The following is a 25,116-nucleotide window of genomic DNA, read 5'->3' on the forward strand; positions in this document are numbered from 1 at the left end:
TATCTTTTATCTTTTTTATCCTTTATTTACCCAGGGTTGTAGCTGAGCACAAATGCTCATTTTCAGGCAGCAACGCCCTGCAAACGCCTCTGGTCTTCTCCTGTCGACACGGACATGTCATTTCTATTGTCAGACCATGACAACATCATGAGCGTGTTGCCGGGCCGGCTGTCTGTCTTATCTGTGTGTGTGTGTGTGTGTGTGTGTGTGTGTGTGTGTGTGTGTGTGTGTGTGTGTGTGTGTGTGTGTGTGTCTGACATGGACTTTATGACTGTTTGATGATCTACAGTATACTATCTATGTGCTTTTCCGTTGCTTTCTGTTTGCCCGGGTTGACCTGTCCATCAGTGATGAGATATAAGAGTTGATACGAAGAACCATTTATTAGTCCATACTAAGTCACGTATCATCATTTATAAATTATGGATAAGGGGTCAGATGACAGATGGGGATAAGGGATAAATGCTTCATCTAAAAAACAAACAAACAAACAATGTCCTCTCACTGAATCTTGTCGTTTTCACTGCTTGTTTTGGTAGCCGCAAACACGTCCCCAACTATTAAAAAATCACACCCGTGTGAACTGAGTGGTGCAACTCCCCTCTCCCCCTGCCTCTCTCTCTCTCTCTCTCTCTCTCTCTCTCTGTAATTAGCAGGCAACAGTGCAACACTATCTCTCTCTCTCTGTTTCTGGCACAACAGCGCCACTTTTTCCCCTACTGGTACTCTAAACAGACATAGTCACATGATTAGGACATAGGTTTGGACATAGGGACATTGCTGTTCCTTGGAGCGGTTGCAGCCACTCAAAAAAGCACACCCGTGTGAAGTGAGGGGCGCTCTTATCATCTTACAACATCGAGTTTGTCTAAGGAAAAAACAAACATTAAACCTGTATATAGGAGGGTCTGGCGCCCCTCAAAAATAGAAAGATCTCGGATGCGCTTGAAAGATTTTGAATAATCTTGATGATTTCTTTTACATAAAATCTTCTCTTCGGCATGGGGGTCCCTGACACAAAACATTTTCAGATGAGGGGTCTGCGGCCAAATACGTCTCAATTCGGGGGTCACTGACATGATAAAAATCACACCCGTGTGAACTGAGTGGTGCAACTCCCCTCTCCCCCTGCCTCTCTCTCTCTCTCTCTCTCTCTCTCTCTCTGTAATTAGCAGGCAACAGTGCAACACTATCTCTCTCTCTCTCTGTTTCTGGCACAACAGCGCCACTTTTGCCCCTACTGGTACTCTAAACATAGTCACATAGGTTATGTTGGTGACAGGTAGCCTATAGACAGCTCGACAGGTTGCTATGGTTTTTTTTTACTTTACATAAATAACGTTTTATTATATAACGTCTGTTTTTGCCAAGTGTTTACATCATGAGAAAAAACGATTTCCTAAAAGAATCACACAGGTGAGGTCCACAGGACCCCTGACTGCTGAGGTAGTTTTATGCCATTGCACCTTGGCATTAATGCGATTGATGAGCATTAGGCTATGGCTCACTAAATCATGTAAAGTCACTGTAAAGTCAGCTGTATGAAGGAAATTTGGTTTGCATAACAATACATTTTCAAATTTTCAACTGTATTTTGATGTAATTTCAAGATGTATGGTTGCTTGATCTATATCCAAGTAAAGATGACATATTGCTTTGGACTCTGATATCTCCCATCTTGTTCTGTGCTGTGGAACCTGGGAATGTCCACCGAGTACATCAGTAGCTTCAAGCACATTCGACATGCAACAGTAAGCAGAAATAAAAAGGCAACACTTTCTATAAAGCCCATGTCTATAATGCATTATAAAATAAAATGACTGGTAATTATGTGTGATGATACTTATATATGACATAAGTCATTATAAAATGCTTTATGCCATGGTTATTGTTATAAAGCAATGCCATTATGAAGTATTTATACAGTGTTATAAGCAGATTATAATGCATTATAAGTATAAGTGCAGCTTTTCAAAGAAATTAACACTCAAATAAAGTGTAAGATTCAACATTGCAGCTAATCTCTAAAATAAAATAAACGTTACTGTATGTGGTCCTCAGAACAAATTATGTTACAGTATAAATGTATGTAATGTAGTGATATTAACTAATTGTTCTGCAAATATTCAAAATCATTACATACAGGGGGAAAATACGGCATATCTTTGCTGTTGGCAGAAACGTATCTCCATATTTCAACTTCAAGCTATTTTCACAAATCTTCTGAAAACTTTCCCATTTCATGAAAAGGACATAAAAGGTTTCCACCCAACAGCGATACAGATTAAAATTATCTCACACAAATCAAACTTTGTACTTTGTACTTTAACATCTCTCCCTATTCTGTTAACTCCCAACAATCCCTTTAAGGGCTGAGGTCAGATCTGGGTATTTGTACAGAAACCCAGACTCCAGAGTCTTCTTTGGCACTACTTTCTGGCCCTGCGTGAGGACCACGGCTCTCTCAGAGCCCATGAGAGCATTCATGGCAAAGGCCGGCACCGGGAAGATGGTGGGCCGCCTTAGGATACGACCCAGTTCTTTGGTGAATTGGTGGTTGGTGTTCAGCACGGGGGCAACTCCGTTAAGAATTTGAGGGTCTGGCGAAGGCGTGTTGGGTGAGGGCTCCAGGGCATGGGAGATGATTCCTGCTAGGTCAGTGACGTGAATCCACGGAAAAGGTTGTTTCCCAGATCCCAGGGTGCCTCCGAGGCCAAGCCAGAAGGGCAGCAGCATTTGCTTCATGGCGCCACCATCCCGACCCAGCACGGCTCCAGGTCTGATGACCACTTGTTTAGTAGCCGTGGAAATATTCTCTGGAAGACGCCCTGCAGCTTCCCATTCCTTTACCAATGTTGACAGCAGGTCAAAGGGCGTCCATTCACTGTCTTCTGAATACTGAGCTGTAAGACTGGGCTTGTAGCAGGCTACACCCGTTACCAGTACCCAGGAGTGTGGGGGGTTGGGTGAAGCTGCGATGGCTTGTGCCAGGGTCTTCGTGGTGTCGATGCGACTAGAAAACAGATCCCTCTTATAACTCTCATTCCACCATCTAAGAGGGTTCATGAGGTTCTCTCCTGCCAAGTTGACGGCACCCTCACATGGTGGGAGGCCCCCAGACTCCAACTCACCCCACGTAATTTTTCCTGGACCTGGCTGGCGAGATATGACCGTGACCTCATGACCTTTGTCTCGCAACAAACGTGTCAGCTCACGGCCCACGAAGCCAGACCCGCCTCCTATTAATACCCGCATGACCACAGACGTCCCGGTGTCGCTTCTAATGTTATAATAAAGGTAGGTCGCAGCAAGTCCAATATGCAATATATTGTTACTATATGTCCAAACTGTTCTCTCTGTTTTGTTGTGTTCTAGTTGTGCATGTCTGATTTGTACATTCTGTGTTTCCGTAGCCGATACGTCACTCAGGTTGCTATGGTTTTAATGATCACGTCATTCACTATCAGGTCACGTGGTGTTGGGGTTCAGGTAGTAAAGTCAGCTGTTTACCGGCGGGGGTGAACGGGGAGAAGTCCAACTTTGTTGACCGCATCGCTTTATGAACGCAAATACAACGCTATGCTACCTATAAGTAATTTGCACGTCGCACTATGCACTTTATTCTGATGCCGCTAAATTAATTGTTTTAAACTTTAATAAATGAACAAAACGCTGAAACACATGGATCTTGGAGAAGTGATTTCATTACAAGCAGCAAGTCTGACAGGTAAACATTTCCCCCGCTTTAGCCTCTCGGCGACTAAATAAGTTTGTCCCGATGGTCGCCATACAGGTTAGGACGGACATTGCTGTTCCTTGGAGTGGTTGCACCACTCAAAAATTGAGGAAAATAACGGATATTTACAGGCAGCACTCAGAGTGTGAGACACAGCTCACCGCTGTGTCTGTTGCTAAAGACAAACAACCTGTTTTTGTTTTGTGTAGCTGTTTTCGGATTGTGTTTATACTTTACTCCTTTGGCCACTCTTAACTCTAAACAGTTCCTGCTTCAATTCGGAAAAGGCTGTGACGTTGTTTGTGAGCAAGCCAGCCAGGCCGCCCCTCCGCCACCTAAACTATCTGGAGATTAGGAGGAGAGATGTTGTTGGGAAGGAGCGTCAGTCAGTCAGTGGCATTTCCTGTGTTGTTGTTGAACACGGCGTCTTTTTGCTCAGCATTCTTTTCCCACACTGTCATCCTGTGTCCGTCCAAGATGCCTGCGCTCCGACTGGGAGCTGGGCCGCAGAAACATGGTGTAGTGCAGTCAAGTGGTTCCCAAAGTGGGGTCCGGGGGACCCCTAGGGGTCCTTGAGGTAGTTCCAAGGGGGTCTCCAGCTAAATGATAGTTATAGGAACCAAATGGACCCTTATGGGTCTGTAACTCAGAGAGTGTACAAATTAGGCCGTGCTGCGAGGTCCCTTTTCGTTCGGTTTCGTTCCCGCGTCTTTGGCACTACGATTTCAATGCATATTTCCATAGACAATACCCTTCTGGACTCTGGGTTAAAAGTTCTCCGCATAATATCCTGCAGTTTTGTCACAAGCCAGAAATGTATATACAAGTGTATAACCAAAAAACGAAAATCTTGTGCTGCTGTTTTTGCTTGTAAAATGTGTTATATTGATTTTGGCAACACCAAATCTTTCTCAAATGTCATAAATACATATACCTAACATCTGAAACAAGTATTGGTGCCTTAGTTTACTCATATGTGAATCTAGATCATAAAATGTAGCAAATTTGTTAAAGAAAACGCTTCAACTTAAGTGATTGGCACCTAGCACAATGAAACATACACATAGAAAATGTAGCCAAAAGCTTATGTTTCATACATAAAAAATGTCACAACCTACTGGGTAATGAAAGGTAGAAAAGAAAAGCAGCCCACCTTGGCCCAAAATGGCTGAAAATCTATCAAAATGTTACCACGCCCCCTAAATTGGAATAATGAAAAAAATGGACAAGACTAAAAATAAATGCACTAAAGGTCAGAATTATTACAACATATGGTATGAAACATTTATACAAGTACCACAACGTGTCACAGCATCTGACATTTGCACCCCCCCCCCCCCCCAGCTCAAGTGCAGTTAGTCAGTCTATTTGCCAGCCCATAGAGTCCCATTGTGAACCCAGACATGTTGAGTACACCAAAGTTTTATAGTACAAATGTTGAGTATGTATGGGTCCCCAGCATGTAGAAACCGGCGGATGCTAACTTGCATATGTTGAACAATTATAATTAGCTTTATTACATGGCTTGGTTGAATGCTTGATTCTGATTGGTCAATGGCTTAATTCAGCGGTGAGTTATCTCATGATAATGACCGCTCCGCTGTATAATGACCGCTGCCTAATCAAACCCTCTGAGCACCACCAGCTGCGTGGCTGCGCCCCGCTTGATTTACTGCCGTTTCCAACATAACAGCCATGTAAACACACACACTAGTGACACACAATGTAATTTACAGCTAAACATTGCTCTTAAAAATATTTTTGAAAACATTTGAGCGAGAAATAGACGAAGCAGGACTCGAAAATGGATTCTATTTGATCAACTCACTTCCTTGTTTTCTGACAGTGCTGCAGCTGGGCAGACGCAGCCAGCGCGAACTTATGGAATACTTTTTTTGTTGTGTTTTGGGTCAATGTATTAATTTATGTTAGTTAGCCATGTAATAAGTGCCTCGGTGGTTAAACTCCCTGTCGGTGAATTATCTCCCGACAATGACCACCTAGCCAGATATTATCCCTTACTTAATGACCATAATCACCTACTGTATATGGACAATATTTCAGCAATAGTCACGGGCCTTATGGATTTTTCAATCAATATCAATCAATCAATATTAAAAGGACTAAATTTGGCCCAGATGTAGTCCTGCTCTAATGATTTAGCTAGGGAACCGGAGCCAGTTACCTTCGGGGTCGCCATGGCGGCCAAATCCAATATGGCCGCCACATAAAACGCCTTCCTCACCAGCCATTTGCAGCATCCTGTTGCACACACTAAAAGATCTGAGCCTTCTTGAGAAGAACAGAAGACCAGAGTAGTCAGACCAGTCCAACGACCTGTTCAGGTGCACTCCTAGAAACTTGTAGTTGTCTACATTCTCCACTACCTTAATATGTTGCTGGGAACCGGAGGTACACTCTTGGTCGTGCCATAGTCCACCACCATCTTCTTGGTCTTGCTAGCATTGAGCCAGAGGCTATTTGCCTTGCTCCAGTGCACAACCTCCGTAACCATGCGTGCTCAACAGTGTTGTTACCTGAGATGCAGGTGACAACTGACATGTCTTGTAGTTGAAGTGGAAGTCAGATGTTTATAGGGTGAACAGGTGACAGCACTGTGCCCTGGGGAGCGCCTGTGATGTTCACCAGCACCTCCGAACAGACAACCCTGCAGTCTCACATACTGCGGTCTGCCCGAGAGATAGTCTATATGGTGCCCAGGTCTTGTGAGTGACATCACGTGACATCATCAGGGATGGAGATCCCTGATGTCATCAATATTGGCCAGCAACTCTACAACTGACCCCAACCCTTAGATCTCCATATGGATATACTGTATGTCAGAACCTGTTCTGACATTCCAAATGTTGATCCTTCCCCATCCATCCTTCCTCTTCGATGTCTCCCTTTTGACTGATACCTGTCCGTGTAAACTCTAGATGGGCCTGCCCCAAAGTTATTAATGCAGCCCGTTAGGGTGAGGTCGCTTCTCGCCCTCAGACTTACTGGTACAGTGCTATAGCCTATGCTATACTATATACACTATACTATACTATACTATACTATACTATACTATACTATACTATACTATACTATACTATACTATACTATACTATACTATACTATACTGATATGCCAATATCTATGTATGGGTGTACATAGTGTAGGTAGTTTGAATCAGCGGTTCTGGACAACCGGATCTCCATATATGGCTACACTAACACTACACTACACTACACTACACACTACAGATACGCCCATACCCATGCATGGGCATATATACTGTAAGTAGTTCTGGACAACCGCCTATCCAATCAACTCGACACCGGACATATAAATGTCCGTGTGCTGGGGTCAGCAGCAACGTGCATGTCGAGTGTGAAGTTAGTTGGTCATACTCCTACTCATACTCTATCAATAGGAATGTACTGAACTCCATTACTTTCATTTTGTATTGTTTTAAATAAATTAAATGTGTAACATACAAAGGTTGCTTTTTTTAGGCTGTTCCTAAAGGTGTTCTGGGTGAAAATGTTGAATACGTTTTTTGGGTATAGTGGCCATATATATAAAAACATATATATTAGAGTTTTCTGGATAGATGTACTAATGTGTTCTAATGCTTTTTAAGTTTGTCAAAAATTTCAAAAGTTCACTCGTTTTCACTTAGTGCCATCTTGTAAATATGCAAATTAAGGTTCCAGACACACTCATTCATAATTATAAGCATTCCAATGTGTTTGTAATGGTCAAAAAACATGACATAGACACAATGTTTGCATTTGTAGCTCATCTGGTTCAAATATTACAGCCAAAACCATTTTAGGTATAGCAGCCATAGATTTGGCCGCTATGGCGACCCCAAAGGTTGCCAGCTTGGGCGCCCTAGCTAAATCCAGATTCTGTGACACTTTGTGATACTTGAATAAATGTTTCATACCATATGTTGTAATAATTCTGACCTTTAGTGCATTTATTTTTAGTCTTGTCCATTTTTTGCATTATTCCAATTTAGGGGGCGTGGTAACATTTTTATAGATTTTCAGCCATTTTGCACAGTAGATTGTGAAATTCTTTATGTATGAAACATAAGCTTTTGGCTAAATTAACTATTGTGTATGTTTCATTGAGCTAGGTGCCATCACTTAAGTTGAAGAGTTTTCTTTAACAAATTTGCTACATTTCATGATCTAAATTCACATGATTAAACTATGGCACCAATACTTGTTTCAGATGTTAGGCATATGTAATTATGACATTTGAGAAATAGTTTGTGTTGCCACAATCAATATAACACATTTTACAAGCAAAAACAGCAGCACAAGATTTTCGTTTTTTGGTTATACACTTGTATATACATTTCTGGCTTGTGACAAAATACTGCAGGATATTATGCGGAGAACCTTTAACCCAAAGTCCAGAAGGGTATTGTCTATGGAAATATGCATTGAAATCGTAGTGCCAAAGACGCGGGAACGAAAATCATTTTCTAGGCACTTTTTCTTGGGTCGCAGCACGGCCTAAATGGACCCTTAGGGCCGATTCATACTCCTATTTTACCGCTGTAGTGCCGAAAGGATTTTGGCTCATCAAAAAATGTCAGTAGCACCGAAGAGCCGACTTTAGGACTATAGACCCCCCCCCCCCCCCCAATCTCAAATTATGTCACATTGTAGGCTCAAACTTTTATTCGGTTCTAAAATAGGAGTATGAATCGCACCTAACGGGTCCATTTGGTTCCATTTGTACACTTGAGTTTTAAATTAACTTTGATTTTACAATATACATTGGAGACCCAGAGATAGAGATGCCATTGAATTGGGGACCGTAGCCTATAATTCAGGTCAAACCGGGGGCCCTTGAAATGAAAATCATGGACTGCTATAGAGCCATAACAATCTTCTCTTATACACTGACACCACGGCGCGTAAACAGCGCCTCAAACTGTGACTCCGCCCACAACCGGGGGAAGTTGTGATTTGCGCTCGTTCACTGCAATGCAATTTGCGGCATTTTCAAAACAATATTGAGCAGAGTAGCGATTATCAAACGTATTTGCAATGCCATACGTTGAAAGATCTGTTGCCCGTGGACAAGGCACGCTACCTCCGCAAGTTAGATAGCATCGGCATAGATGTTTGCATTGGCAGCCATAGAAAATTCTTACCCCAGGCTAAAACCGGATGTGGCGTTCCTGTCTAGCGTGGTGTCAGTGTATGGGGGTCCGCAGGCTAATTCGTATCATTTTGGGGGTCCTTGACATGAAAAAGTATGGGAACCACTGGTGTAGTGGAGCTTCTTTAAAACCCATTCTGGACGGGAACCCATTTTGGTGTTTTAACTAAGCATTATGTTATACTTTAGCTATTGAAAAAAAGCAGATCTACAAGCTCATAGCGCGGCACCGAGTGCCACGCTATGAACTTGTAGGTCTGGTATTTTTGAAAAACCTTGAAAATGTGCCTCAAATCTTTGAATATATGTTATTACAGAGGTCCCTGGAACAACATATATTCAGATGGGGGTCGGTGGCCAATTACATATAATTTTTGGGGTCCTTGACGTGAAATATTGAGCACCACTGATACAGAAACATGAGGTATTTCAGAAAACTGTCCGAATTTAGAAGACATTTTTTTAAATGTCGACGTCAGGCCTGAATGGGTTAATGTCTCTGTCGGGTGGAAACCTCTCTTATTTCCAAAACTGTTACGTTTTCTCTTCTGGATCCAAATCCAAAAACGGCAAAAGTAGCAGATCTACCAGCTCAAAACCCAAGCTCAAGCCTCTGCTGCTTGGGATGCTTTTGCGCTACACTGTAGTATGATCTATAGGGCATTAAGCAACTAGTCGACTAGTTTACTAGTCGACTAGTAAATCCACTAGTCGACCTTGCTGGTACTAGTTGACTAGTCGATAAGAGAAAAAAAAAGAAAAAAAAAGTGTATTTATTTTATTTTTTATTTTTCCCCCGATTTTGTAGGCCTCAAGATCAGGTAGATTATAGTTATAGTCACCAATGTACACAGTTTTTAAATGTACAAATATTTATTTCCAAAAATAAATTTCTTTTTTTTTCTTTTCATAATAGGTGGTTAAACAACTAGTCGACTAGTTGACTAGTAAACTAGGCAACTAGTCAACTAGTAAAAATGACTAGAAGTGAATGCCCTAAAGTATTTAGGGTGTTACTGTTAATTTACACACCGAGTTAGAATATGGAGATAAAGAGGTTTATGCCCGCCGGCAGCAACGATACACCGTATAGGCGAGAACTAAAACGACGCAGAGGTGTTCCCAGCTGGAAAGGTAATATCAACGTATCGGTGTAACAGCAATGTTGTTTTCGTCGACTAAAACTAAGACGAAAAATGTTCGTCGACTACCTTTTTTTCACTGACGAAAACTAAATGGAAGCTACATGAAAACTAAGCTATGGTGACTAAAACTAAAGACTAAATATAGTGACAATTTCGTCAACAAATAAAAACTAGACTAAAATGTTAAGAAGGGACTAGTGGACAAGAGATCCAGTATATAAGTCATGTTACACTTGGTTGCATGCTGAAAATAGCCGATCTACAAGCTCTGCGACGCGTTGTGAGCTTGTAGATCTGCTATTTTCAGCAAGTGTATTACGGCGGCATCAAGGCCCACCACAATACAATTTAGTCGACTAAATCAACTGTAGATTTAGTCGACTAAAATCGAATAAAAACTAGACTAACACTAAAACATTCCAGGTGACTAAAATGTAACTAAAACTAAATGACAACTATTCAAGAGACTATGACTAAAACTAAAATCAAAATGTGCTGCCAAAAACAACACTGTGTAAAACAGGTCTAAATGGGTTCATATCTTTAGCCTATAGTTATGGCGAGGGTGATAAAGAACGGCACCGCGTGTGGCTGCGATCGCCCTCAATGTGGTAAAACTGGTCGATGACGTCACAGACGGTGTTCGTGTTGCATACAAAAATAAACACCGGTCATTTTGTCTGTGATGAAAGAGATTTATAAAAAACCCACAGACATGACTGAACCGTGCTCAGGCGCAGCCTGCAGGCATCATCATACCTATTTTGGGCATTTCATTAAAAAGAAAAAAGGGTGGAAATTGTGACACATTGTAAACCTGTAATGTATTGTAGATCAGCCATTTTTGCCCATTTTGACCTGAGATCAGATTCTAAAAATGTCTTCTAAATCCTGACAGTTTTCTCAAAAAGCTATGTTTCTATGTCAGTCGTTCGTCGATTTTTCAAAAAATAGCAGACCTACAAGCTCGTAGCGTGGCACTCGGTGGCGCGCTATGAGCTTGTAGATCTGCTATTTTCAATAGCTAAAGCATAACATAATGCTAACACCAAAAGGGGTTCCTGCCCAAAATGGGTTTCAACAAAGTATAAAATAGGCCATCCATTTTAAAGCGATGGTTTGGAACTGAGATTGCTGCTTTGTCTGGCTAGGGTTGCCCTGATTTCAGACAGACAGACAGACGGACAGACAGACGGATAGAGCGCCATAATGTGCCACTGGCATGACCGTGGATTGACTATATAATGCAATTAGCCCTTCACTAAATCCCACCCCAAAAAAGCGATTGTCCAATGCCAATCCAAAATAGTTTAGCAACGGTTGCTATGCGGGTCAAGCTTTCTTCGCTGCTAATCTTCCGCCGTAGTCTGAAGACCCACCTTTTCAGACTCCATCATGGCCCATAGCACTTATCCTACCCCCTTAGATAGCACTTTTAGACTTAGATAGCATTTGAAACAGACTTATAGCATATTATGTAGACAGCACAATAATTGCATTGTATGTAGTCATAGCACATCATAGTACATATGTATAGCATAGTATAGTATATATGTATAGTTTATATGTATAGTGTCATTATATGTTCTAGTTACGTTCTTGTTTCATGATAAATGCATTTTATATATGCGATGTATTCCCATGCTTTTGTTCTTGCCTAATGTAAATCGCTCTGGATTAAGAAGAGCGTACCTGCTAAATGCCTAAATTGTAACGTGCCCTTTGGACAAGGATGGGTTGGGGAGGGACTTAATGAAGGGCTAATTGTGCATGTTCACACGCTTCACTCAGGGAGGGAGGGGGGGGGACGGGGGGGGGGTGGGGGGGGGACTATTGAATGGCTGACCGCACAAACACCGAGGCAACCGTTCCAGTTTACTGTATGTGTTCTGCTGTTCAGAGCACCATGCAGTCATATCTACAAATCTATAACCCCAAAAAATGTCATCATCTTCATATTACACAAATGTAATTGAATTCTGTGTCAACGTAACGGCCTATTGGTGTTCCATGCTCTACAGTGGTCCGGGGACCAACGGTGGTCCTCGAGGAGGTTCCAGGTGGTCCCCCAGCTAAATGATTTTGAGAGTTGGTGTAACTAAATGGACCCAATATATGCTTATAGATCTTAAAACCCATTTTGACCTGAGCTCGATTCTACAAATGTCTTCTAAATGATGACAGTTTTCTGAAAACCCTATCTTTCTATATCAGTGGTTCTCAACTTTTTTCATGTCAAGGACCCCCAGAATTATCTGTATTTGGCCACCGACCCCCATCTGAAAATATGTTGTTCCCCCCACAAGCAAAGATTTGAGTTGAAAACGTTCGCTCTGAAAGAATATATATTCAAAGATTTGCGCCACATTTTCGCGATTTTTCAAAATTAGCAGACCTACAAGCTTGTAGATCTGCTATTTTTCAATAGCTTAAGTATAACATAATGCTATAAACACCAAACGGGGTTCCCGCCCCGAATGGGTTAATTCTTGAGAGCGTAAAATGAAACCAAATGGACCCGTGGCCGTTATTGTTAAACATCTTGCATTACCGTACTTAAGTTTACAAGAAATCTAGACAATATTCGAGAATGTAGAAGAATTGTTATTTTGATCAATGTCTGCCTGTGGGCTGTTATCTCTCCTATGTGGTACCAAGTCCAACATCAATAAATACAGCATGGAATTGTGGACAAAATCTTATCCAACAATAACAAGATATTCAAAGTTTTGGGTCCGAGAGGTTAAATGGCATCAAATGGTGGTGCGTGGCTCAAATGCCGAATAAATAATGGACCTTGATATGAAAACAGTTGATAATGAATTGCATTTTAATAATGAATTGCATTTTTATAGCGCTTTTCCAAGTGCTCAAAGCGCTTTACAATGGTTCATTCATTCATACATTGGGAGGTGAAGCAGCGAACAGTCGACGCCAGCGTCCTCACTTCCCACATTCACACACCAATGGTGGCGAGCTCACATCGACCGACTCATTGGAGGCAATGTATAGGGTTCAGTGTCTTGCCCGCAAGGACACTTCGACATGTGGACAGGAGGAGGAGCCGGGATTCGAACTGCCGACCCAGGGATCATTGGACGACCTGCTCTATACCTCCTGAGCCACAGTCGCCCACAAATGATGATATATAGGCTAGTTGAAATTAAACCACTGCTCTATCACCACAGAGATATCGGGCAGTCATTCATAGCTCTGGGCATAAATCCCATGGAAACAGTATATTATTATTTTTTTTGAAGGAAGGACGTTTTTGTCTTTCTGGAGCCAGAGAGGGTGGCATTCATTCATTCAGCCAGCGCTGGTCTAGCCTGCTGGGCGTGTTCTCCTCTGGCCTCTCCCCCCCCCCCCCCCCCCCCACACACACACACACAGCCACCGGTCAACCGCTTTGTGCCAAGTCATCCAAAATGGCCGCCCTCCATCCATCCATCCATCCATCCATCCATAGACAAAAAACAAAACAAAACCCTGCGGCCTCAATGAAGGCTCATGTTACAACAAGCAGGGGGTGGCATGAGAGCGGTGTGCTGCTGGCCGGCACTACGCCGCCAGGCACCACTCACTCGCTTGTGTTTCACCGTTTTTACTGAGACCTTGTTGTTGTTGTTGGCATATATCTGGCGGCTGCATCTCTCTGGTTGAGTTGCTGTGTGTGTGTGTGTGTGTGTGTGTGTGTGTGTGTGTGTGTGTGTGTGTGTGTGTGTGTGTGTGTGTGTGTGTGTGTGTGTGTGTGTGTGTGTGTGTGTGTGTGTGTGTGTGTGTGTGTGTGTGTGTGTGTGTGTGTGTGTGTGTGTGTGTGTGTGTGTGTGTGTGTGTGTGTGTGTGTGTGTGTGTGTGTGTGTGTGTGTGTGTGTGTGTGTGTGCGGTCAGGTTGCCGCCAAGGAAATGAGAGTCCACGCACCATGCTGGTGTCAGTGGTGTGTCCCGCTGGCTTCATCGTAAGGAACCTAATTGAGTTTTTCTCCTAAGTGACGGACGTGGAGGTGTGCGTGCGTGCGTGCGTGCGTGCGTGCGTGCGTGCGTGCGTGCGTGCGTGCGTGCGTGCGTGCGTTACGCTCCGGGCGGGAATAAAGTTGTTGACACGCATAGACCAGACGTGGCCTGTTTTGGCGAGAACAGTCGCGCACAAACCTCCGCACACAATACATTTTGTTGGTGGGTTTCCAATAGAGAGAGACTTAGAGAGAGACTTACGGCCAAGCTACACCAGGCTTTTCTTGCGCGTTTACCCTAAACGTGCGGCCCGCGCGTGCGTTTTTTAAAATAGGACCGGACCTAAATTAAAGGCACGCGCGGGAGAAAACGCGCGAGAGAAGCCTGGTGTAGCTTGGCCGTTAGAGTCCTCAAAGTGGGGTCATTTTCAGGGTCAAGTTGACATTCTTCACGACATCGGTATCGGCAAATCATGCAGCCGATCCGTCCTGATCAACCTGCCGTCTACGTTTATGTTTTTTTTGGGCATGATGGGGCATTTTTCGTGCCCAAGATTTTAGATGTTCAAAAATAGCTGATCTTCAGTACAAGGCTCACAACATGACATGATGTCACAACACGATACCTTTGCTGTGAGCTTGCACTGTAGATCTGATATTTTTGAAAACCTTTTGAATGCGTTAACCACATGAATCCTATAGCATCTAGGGCAATTAACAATTAATTAGCAATTCACTGGAAATATACGACATTTGGAACCTCTCGCCGACTTAATCTGGCTCATGTCGGTTTAATTCGGTTAATGATTCCCAATGCATGTTCATGATTTCCTCCAGTGCTTGCATAATATGTTATGAGCTGATGTGGAGACACTCGTGTGGAGACATCGAATTAGCAAATAAAGTTGTTGAATTCAGTTTGAATTGCCTGACCAACCATGCACTGTGACCACCAAGGAAGAGGAATCGAGTTTGGAGTGAACAGAGTTCTCTCTCTCTGTTCACTCTCTCTCTCTGTCTCTCTCTCTCTCTCTCTCTCTCTCTCTCTCTCTCTCTCTCTCAGTTCGATCCCTCACCCCTCCTGATGAGGAGCTTGCATGGTTTCCTACGCCATTTGTGTGTGTGTGTGTGTGAATGGGTGAATGTAATGCACACTCATTGTAAAGCGCCTTGGATAAAGGTGATATGTTAAATATTAATGCACCATTTTCCATTTACCTATCATGTCAATACAACAGCAAATACATTAAGCACTACATATTTTAATGGTTAACCCATTTAGGCCTGACGTCGAAATACAAAAAAAAGTCTTCTAAATCCTGACAGTTTTCTGAAAAACCTCATATATATAATATATATCAGTGGTGCTCAATATTTCATGTCAATTTGAGTTAAAAACGTTCGCTCTGAAAGAATATATAGATTTGCGCCACATTTTCAAGATTTAAAAAAAATAGCAGACCTACAAGCTCATAGCGCGGCACTCGGTGCCATCTAAGGAGAATAACTCCTTAGATGGAACCCTAACATTATCTAATAGTTTAGATATATACCATGAACACACCATGCTATAAATACATAGTTTATGTACCAACGCGGGCGGCTGTGGCTCAGGAGGTAGAGCAGGTCGTCCAATGATCCCTGGGTCGGCGGTTCGAATCCCGGCTCCTCCTGTCCACATGTCGAAGTGTCCTTGGGCAAGACACTGAACCCCACATTGCCTCCAATGAGTTGGACGGTGTGAGCTTGCTACCATTGGTGTGTGAATGTGGGAAGTGAGGACGCTGGCAGTCGCCTGTTCGCCGCTTTACCTCCAAATGTATGAATGAATGAACCATTGTAAAGCGCTTTGAGCACTTGGAAAAGCGCTATAAAAATGCAATTCATTATTATGGTATAAAAAACATGTACCATGATGAGAGGCGATTGCTTGTTTATTTGAACTTTTTGTAAGCTATATGTGAAGATAAATATATTACACTGTAAGTGGGGAAAATATAATTACATCCATCGGTTCTTAGTAGATGATTTGCTCTGAGAATTCAAGGCAGAATTCATTGACCAGATTACCCCACTTCACCTCACATTCTCCTAAATTCTCAAATCATTCTATACTTGTGGGGACAACCGGCTCTCAAGTATACTGTAATGCCACGCACGCACGCACGCACGCACGCACGCACGCACGCACGCACGCACGCACGCACGCACGCACGCACGCACGCACGCACGCACGCACAAGCACGCACAAGCACAAGCACGCACGCACGCACACGTGCTCCTGTGACTGTGCTGATTTTTCATTAAAGTTAAGTATGCGTCAGCAGTGGAACGAGTGCAGACGGAAATAGACCGTATCGTACAGTCGGAACAAATCAGACGGGCCCAGAGGGAGGCATCATGCTCAACGTGTATCCATTAAATGCAGTTCAGACATGGATTCTTCTCACTGAACTGGACGGAAACACTGATAATAGCCGCAGTGGTTGAAGGGGGTACGGGGGGGTTGAAAATAAGAGGACCAAAAGTGGACCCTTTTAGGTAAAAAAAAAGTATTTTGAAAGAATATATATTCAAAGATTTGTGCCGCATTTTCACGGGTTTTTCAAAAATAGCAGACCTACAAGCTCGTAGCGCGCCACTCGGTGGCGCGCTACGAGCTTGTAGATCTGCTATTTTTCAATAGCTAAAGTATAACATAATGCATTGCTTAGTTAAAACACCAAACTGGTTCTCGCCCAGAATGGGCCCAGGAAATAAATCCCAATGCATTTTTTCTGCATAGACATTTCAAAAAGTGTTTATTTAAAGACCTTTTTTAAGCGTCGTACGAAGCCAACTCGAGTCGTGACGAATCACGACGACAAACACAATATTTTGGACCAAACAAATAATTACAAAGAAGAAAAACAACAAAAAAAGTATTGTATCCTTGCCATTTTTTTAATTCTTTCTATAATTATTTGTTCGGTCCAAAATTGTCATGATTTGTCACGACAAGAGTTGGCTTTGTCCGCGTCATAAACGTCTTTAAATAAATACTTTTTGAAAAGGCATGAGGAAAATGAACGGGGAATTATTTTCCGTGTCTCTCGAGGATGCGGGACTGCGACGCTCTATAACGAGGTAATGTAATGTAGTATTCACTTTTATTACATGGCTTGGTTGAATGCTTGATTCTGATTGGTCAATCGCTTAATTCAGCAGTGAGTTATCTCATCATAATGACCGCTCCGCTGTATAACAGACCTCTGCCTAATCAAACCCTCTGAGCACCAGCTGCGCCCCGCTTGATTGTCTCCACCAGGCCGAAGGCATGGGGAGAGAGTATGTTTTGCACTCCGTCCGTCCGTCCGTCCGTCCGTCCGTGTGTCCGTGTGTCCGTCCTTCCGTCTGTGAACAGCTAATCTCCGCCACCGTTAACCAGGTCGATGGCCCTTTGTGCACACACACTCCCTGGATGCCAACGATGAACCTCTGCCCCAAAAATTCCAGAACGGCCGGTTATAGCGCCACCAGGAGGCCGCTTTGTGCAAAACAAGTTTTTGGACAGTACACCTACAGATTTTGTCCAAACATCCCGCAAATTGGTACACAGTCTCTCTAGAGCCATTCAACAAAACGGGTCTTTCAGATTTCTCAGACTCCATCCTGATTGGCTAAGATTGGCTTCCAAAGTTCGCAGGAGTGCTCAGTTTCAAACAAGATACTGCACATCATGAACACATCGTGTGATTTCCGTGAAATTGTGCACGCACATTCCCACTAGGCCAAGGAAGAAATGCCACGTGAACATTTTCAACTCAGCCTCATGGTGGCGCTATAACTGGCTGAAAAGTGTTTTTACCTCCAACTGCACAGATCTGTCTAAAACTTTGTATGCACACTCCCTAGAGGCCAAGGAAAAACCTTTGCCTGGAATTTTTCACATCTGCTCTTTATAGCGCCACCAGGAGGCCGACATATGTAAAACACATTTTCTAATATTACTCCTTCAGATTTTATCCAAATTTTACGCAAATCGGTACACATGCTCTCCATAGTCATGTGATCAAGACGGGTTTGTTTGATTTCTCATAATCCACCTTCATGCGCGCCACTCGGTGGCGCGCTACGAGCTTGTAGATCTGCTATTTTTCAATAGCTAAAGTATAACATAATGCATTGCTTAGTTAAAACACCAAACTGGTTCTCGCCCAGAATGGGCCCAGGAAATAAATCCCAATGCATTTTTTCTGCATAGACATTTCAAAAAGTGTTTATTTAAAGACCTTTTTTAAGCGTCGTACGAAGCCAACTCGAGTCGTGACGAATCACGACGACAAACACAATATTTTGGACCAAACAAATAATTACAAAGAAGAAAAACAACAAAAAAAGTATTGTATCCTTGCCATTTTTTAAATTCTTTCTATAATTATTTGTTCGGTCCAAAATTGTCATGATTTGTCACGACAAGAGTTGGCTTTGTCCGCGTCATAAACGTCTTTAAATAAATACTTTTTGAAAAGGCATGAGGAAAATGAACGGGGAATTATTTTCCGTGTCTCTCGAGGATGCGGGACTGCGACGCTCTATAACGAGGTAATGTAATGTAGTATTCACTTTTATTACATGGCTTGGTTGAATGCTTGATTCTGATTGGTCAATCGCTTAATTCAGCAGTGAGTTATCTCATCATAATGACCGCTCCGCTGTATAACAGACCTCTGCCTAATCAAACCCTCTGAGCACCAGCTGCGCCCCGCTTGATTGTCTCCACCAGGCCGAAGGCATGGGGAGAGAGTATGTTTTGCACTCCGTCCGTCCGTCCGTCCGTGTGTCCGTGTGTCCGTCCTTCCGTCTGTGAACAGCTAATCTCCGCCACCGTTAACCAGGTCGATGGCCCTTTGTGCACACACACTCCCTGGATGCCAACGATGAACCTCTGCCCCAAAAATTCCAGAACGGCCGGTTATAGCGCCACCAGGAGGCCGCTTTGTGCAAAACAAGTTTTTGGACAGTACACCTACAGATTTTGTCCAAACATCCCGCAAATTGGTACACAGTCTCTCTAGAGCCATTCAACAAAACGGGTCTTTCAGATTTCTCAGACTCCATCCTGATTGGCTAAGATTGGCTTCCAAAGTTCGCAGGAGTGCTCAGTTTCAAACAAGATACTGCACATCATGAACACATCGTGTGATTTCCGTGAAATTGTGCACGCACATTCCCACTAGGCCAAGGAAGAAATGCCACGTGAACATTTTCAACTCAGCCTCATGGTGGCGCTATAACTGGCTGAAAAGTGTTTTTACCTCCAACTGCACAGATCTGTCTAAAACTTTGTATGCACACTCCCTAGAGGCCAAGGAAAAACCTTTGCCTGGAATTTTTCACATCTGCTCTTTATAGCGCCACCAGGAGGCCGACATATGTAAAACACATTTTCTAATATTACTCCTTCAGATTTTATCCAAATTTTACGCAAATCGGTACACATGCTCTCCATAGTCATGTGATCAAGACGGGTTTGTTTGATTTCTCATAATCCACCTTCATTGCCTAAGATTGGCTTCTAAACTTTTCAGGAGTAGCCCGCTTTGTACAAATCGCCACAACTACTCAACGCAGCGTCCGATTGCGGTGAAACTGTGCATGCATATTCCCACTAGGCTGAGGAAGAAACGCCACTTGACAGTTTTCAAATCAGCCTCATGGTGGCGCTACAACAGGCCAAGCCGCGTCACACACACACACACACACACACACACACACACACACACACACACACACACACACACACACACACACACACACACACACAAAACATGATTTTATTACTCCTAAACATTTTGCCAAACACACTCCTATCCTCCTGGTGGAGACCTGTGCCCAGAAGGGCACTTTTTCTAGTTTACTGCTGTTTCCAACATGACAGCCACGTACACACACACACACACACACACACACACACACACACACACACACACACACACACACACACACACACACACACACTAGTGACACACAATGTCATTTACAGCTAAACATTGCTCTCAAAAATGTTTTTGAAAACATTTGAGCGAGAAATAGACAAAGCAGGACCCGGAAATGGATTCTATTTGATCAACTCACTTCCTTGTTTTCCGACAGTGCTGCAGCCCTGCAGCTGGCCAGACACAGCCAGCGCGAACTTATGGAATGCTTTTTTTGTTGTGTTTTGGGTTAATGTATTAATTTATGTTAGGTAGCCATGTAATAAGCGGGATAATATCTGGCTAGGTGGTCATTGTCGGGATATATTTCACCTTCAGGGAGTTTAACCACCTCGGCTTCGCCTCGGTGGTTAAACTCCCTCTCTTAATCCATTAAAAGCGTCTGTCGTTTTTAGAAAGGTCGTGAGAACTGCTGATTTTGAGAAGGTGGGTTACTAACAGTCATTAGGGAATACTGTAAAATCAGTCCGTGGCACCAGGAAGGCGCATGTTTCTATCTGACCAGCGTCGGGGTCAGATTCAGGCAGACTTTACCCCACAGCTTGCTGTGTTGTTGTTTTCTGTGAAAGAAGCTGAACAAAAATGCCACTAAACCTTCACTGCCTGCCTGGACAATGGACTGACATGCGTAAAATGGGCTGCCCCATGGCGGTGCCTCAGTGGCCTTTTGAGTTTTTTAACTGCTGCTGTTGTTGTTGTTTCCAGGACAAAATGCTACACTTACTTTTTTCTAGAATGTCAAGTTTCTTTCTCTACACGATCCTTTTAACCGCATGCACTTCCTCTGCAAGAAAAGCCTGGTCTTGGCTTTAACCCACTCTGGTGTTTAACTAAGCATTATGTTATACTTTAGCTATTGAAAAATAGCAGATCTACAAGCTCGTAGCGCGCCACTCAGTGGCGCGCTATGAGCTTGTAGATCTGCTATTTTTGAAAAATCGTGAAAATGCCGCACAAATCTTTGAATATATATTCTTTCAGAATGTCAGGCCTAAATGTGTTAAACAGCTGTAGTATCTGGCACATTTCTGAAGTGACGATTTAAGGACCTTTTTTTTTTAATACCTCTAAAATGAATCGATAATTTGCGTGTAAGTATTTTTCCTTGGCCTCGACTGGCACCGCATGGGGCTGATCGGTCCAGCAGTTATTAACCCCACGGACGGACACAGACAAACAAACAGAGTTTGAAAACATCATTTTCCTTCGGGCCAGCTATAGAGATAATTAATGAATGACCTTCATGATGATTGATTGTAGGTCCCTGCGTCGTCAACACTCAACCTGATGGAGTAGACACACACACACACGTGGCAACATGAATTTGACATATAATTGACATATTTGTGTGAGACCACACCAGTGATTATAAATATGATATACTATTTATGTATGGTTATTTTATATAAAGCCATTCCGCAATAGGGGCCCCACAGCCAGAAGCTATCGTGGATATTTGAGGGTTCCTGGATTCGCATTATTCAAGCCCACTACTCCACCTGTAAATAGATATTTTTGGAGGTCCTTTGGAAGCATTATTCAAGCCCACTACTCCACCTGTAAATAGATCTATTTGGGGGTCCTTTGGAAGCATTATTCAAGCCCACTACTCCACCTGTAAATAGATCTATTTGGGGGTCCTTGGAAGCATTATTCAAGCCCACTACTCCACCTGTAAATAGATCTATTTGGGGGTCCTTGGTTGCATTATTCAAGCCCACTACTCGACCTTATGGAGTAGACACACACACGTGGCAACATGAATTTGACATAGATAACATTGACATATTTGTGTGGTCACTGTGGTGTGGCGTTTGTAATCTATAACGGCCCCGGGGGGGGGGGGGGGGGGGGGGGGGGGGGGGGGTTGTAGGAAGGAAAAGATCTCATTGAGAGAAGGCAAGCTCAAAGCGACGGTATAAGAAACAAGCGCCCTCCGGTCTGAGAAACAGAGGGAGAGAGAGAGAGAGAGAGAGAGAGAGAGAGAGAGAGAGAGAGAGAGAGAGAATAAATGAGTGTGTGAGAAGGACGGAGGGGGTTGACAGAGGCATAACCCATTTAGGGCTGACGTCGACATTAAAAAAAATGTCGTCTAAATCATGACAGTTTTCTGAAATACCTGTGATGTTTCTATGTCGGTGGTGTTCCTCAATATTTCATGTCAAGGACCCTCAGAAACTATACGTATAATTGGCCGCCGACCACCATCTGAAAATATGTTTTTTCCATAGGGACCCCGCACAGAAGCAAAGATTTGAGTTTGTGCCACATTTTCACGATTTTTCAAAAAATAGCAGACCTACAAGCTCGCTATGAGCTTGTAGATCTGCTATTTTCCAATAGCTTAAAGTATAACATAATGCTTAGTTAAAACACCAAAAGGGGGTTCCCGCCCAGAATGGGATAAAGAAGATGTGTGGCTGTGTTGGCCCGTGGACGGCACAGCCTGCCACCCTCTCTCTATGCCACGTGAAACACTGGCACTGCTGTCAGCCCACTGCACTGTGGGACTGGACTGGTGGAACAATGGACTCCCAGCAGTGGCGTGCACAGATAGACACTAGGGGTGCTAGAGCACCCCCTGCCCTTTTCCCTCTGGACAAATGTGCCCATTTGAAAAAAATAAAAAAAAGCTTCTAATTCTTTTTTTTTTTTTTTTTTTACAGTGTACAGTATGTGGACCATGGTGACATTGATCAATTCTTGATAAAAAAGCTTCTAATATATTATTTAGGTCCCAAAATCTATAAATCTCACACTATTAAGGCAACCGGCCGGTTCCACACGCTGCACAAGGTGCCCTTTTTTCACTTGAGCACCCGCCCCTCTAAATGTCTGTGCACGCCACTGACTCCCAGCTTATTAAGGGGTCGTGGTGGACGGTTCCTTTTTTAGGATTTTAAAAGATTCTGGGGTTCCTTAACCCATTTTAGACCTGAGGACGATTCTACAAAAATGCCTTCTAAATCCTGACAGTTTTCTGAAAAACCTCATGTTTTTTATGTCAGTGGTGCTCAAACATTTTCATGTCAATGTTGACCCCCAGAATGATCTGTATTTGGCCACGGAGTCACGGACCCCCCCATCTGAAAATGTGTTTTTCCAGAAACCTCCCCATAAGCAAAGATTTGAGTTAAAAACATTCGCTCTGAAAGAATATATATATTCAAAGATTTGCAGGCACATTTTTACGATTTTTCAAAAATAGAAGATCTACAAGCTTGTAGAGTGCCGCGCTATGAGCTTGTAGCTCTGCTATTTTTCAATAGCTATAACAATGCTTAAAACACCAAAAGGGAACCCATTTTGGGGTTTCTTGTTGCTATGTACAGTATATACTAGCAACATAACAATTGTGTAGTTTTTGGAATAAATATTAGATTTTCTTTCAGAAAACTTAGGTCAGGCTTTAATAGGCGTTTTTAGAATCAGCCTCATTCCTAAATGGGTTCCCTCTTAAACGGTCAGATTCCTAAACGGTTTCCCTGTAAGGATTCCTAGATATTTGTTATAATCTTTGATCAACACAAATTCAATCGTACAGTATTGCGTATACATATTGATATTATTGTAGTGGTTCTCAAAGTGAGGTAAATGGTGCATTTATAAAGCGCCTTTATCCAAGGCGCTTTACATAGATTGTGCATTACATTCACCCATTCACACACGCATTCATACACCATGCAAGGCACCAACTAGCACATCGGGAGCAATTAGGGGTTCAGTGTCTTGCTCAAGGACACTTCGACAGTAACTCTGGGGGAGCTCACTACTCCACCTGTAAATAGATCTATTTGGGGGTCCTTTGAAGCATTATTCAAGCCCACTACTCCACCTGTAAATAGATCTATTTGGGGGTCCTTTGAAGCATTATTCAAGCCCACTACTCCACCTGTAAATAGATCTATTTGGGGGTCCTTGGAAGCATTATTCAAGCTCACTACTCCACCTGTAAATAGATCTAATTGGGGGTCCTTTGGAAGCATTATTCAAGCTCACTGCTCCACCTGTAAATAGATCTAATTGGGGGTCCTTTGGAAGCATTATTCAAGCCCACTACTCCACCTGTAAATAGATCTATTTGGGGGTCCTTTGGAAGCATCATTCAAGCCCACTACTCCACCTGTAAATAGATCTATTTGGGGGTCCTTGGGAAGCATTATTCAAGCCCACTACTCCACCTGTAAATAAATCTATTTGGGGGTCCTTTGGAAGCATTATTCAAGCCCACTACTCCACCTGTAAATAGATCTATTTGGGGGTCCTTGGGAAGCATTATTCAAGCCCACTACTCCACCTGTAAATAGATCTATTTGGGGGTCCTTTGGAAGCATCATTCAAGCCCACTACTCCACCTGTAAATAGATCTTTTTGGGGGTCCTTGGAAGCATTATTCAAGCCCACTACTCCACCTGTAAATAGATCTATTTGGGGGTCCTTTGGAAGCATTATTCAAGCCCACTACTCCACCTGTAAATAGATCTATTTGGGGGTCCTTTGGAAGCATTATTCAAGCCCACTACTCCACCTGTAAATAGATCTATTTGGGGGTCCTTGGGAAGCATTATTCAAGCCCACTACTCCACCTGTAAATAGATCTATTTGGGGGTCCTTGGGAAGCATTATTCAAGCCCACTACTCCACCTGTAAATATATCTATTTGGGGGTCCTTTGGAAGCATTATTCAAGCCCACTACTCCACCTGTAAATAGATCTATTTGGGGGTCCTTGGGAAGCATTATTCAAGCCCACTACTCCACCTGTAAATAGATCTATTTGGGGGTCCTTGGGAAGCATTATTCAAGCTCACTACTCCACCTGTAAATAGATCTATTTGGGGGTCCTTGGGAAGCATTATTCAAGCCCACTACTCCACCTGTAAATAGATCTATTTGGGGGTCCTTGGGAAGCATTATTCAAGCCCACTACTCCACCTGTAAATAGATCTATTTGGGGCTCCTTGGAAGCATTATTCAAGCTTCACTACTTCACCCGTAAATTGATCTTCTTTCTTGCTTCCCCCCTCCCCCTCACTTCCTCTACCATCACCTTTTTTGGCACCTCCCTCTGCCAGCCAATACAATTGAGGAGATTGCGCAGGACAGTGGTGGAAAAAGTACTCAATTGTT

At 43.1% G+C, this 25,116-nt stretch overlaps 2 protein-coding genes across 2 annotated transcripts in view; one reads left to right on the forward strand and one right to left on the reverse strand.

The window, feature by feature from the left end:
* The window catches only part of tom1l2a (target of myb1 like 2 membrane trafficking protein a), an 87,163-nt gene that overhangs the window by 1,608 nt on the left and 60,439 nt on the right, over positions 1 to 25,116 (forward strand).
* Positions 1,362 to 3,360, reverse strand: LOC306937539 (epimerase family protein SDR39U1-like). Its single transcript, XM_079521375.1, has one exon. The coding sequence runs from the start codon at positions 3,253 to 3,255 to the stop codon at positions 2,347 to 2,349; it is 909 nt and encodes a 302-aa protein (XP_079377501.1). The 5' UTR covers positions 3,256 to 3,360; the 3' UTR covers positions 1,362 to 2,346.

The sequence above is a fragment of the Electrona antarctica genome (assembly GCF_951216825.1).
Source record: "Electrona antarctica genome assembly, chromosome: 14".
Taxonomy (NCBI): Eukaryota; Metazoa; Chordata; class Actinopteri; order Myctophiformes; family Myctophidae; genus Electrona; species Electrona antarctica.

What these genes read in the sequence shown, in the direction of transcription:
- LOC306937539 (XM_079521375.1), bottom strand. Translation starts at nt 3,255, where the DNA reads ATGCGGGTATTAATAGGAGGCGGGTCTGGCTTCGTGGGCCGTGAGCTG.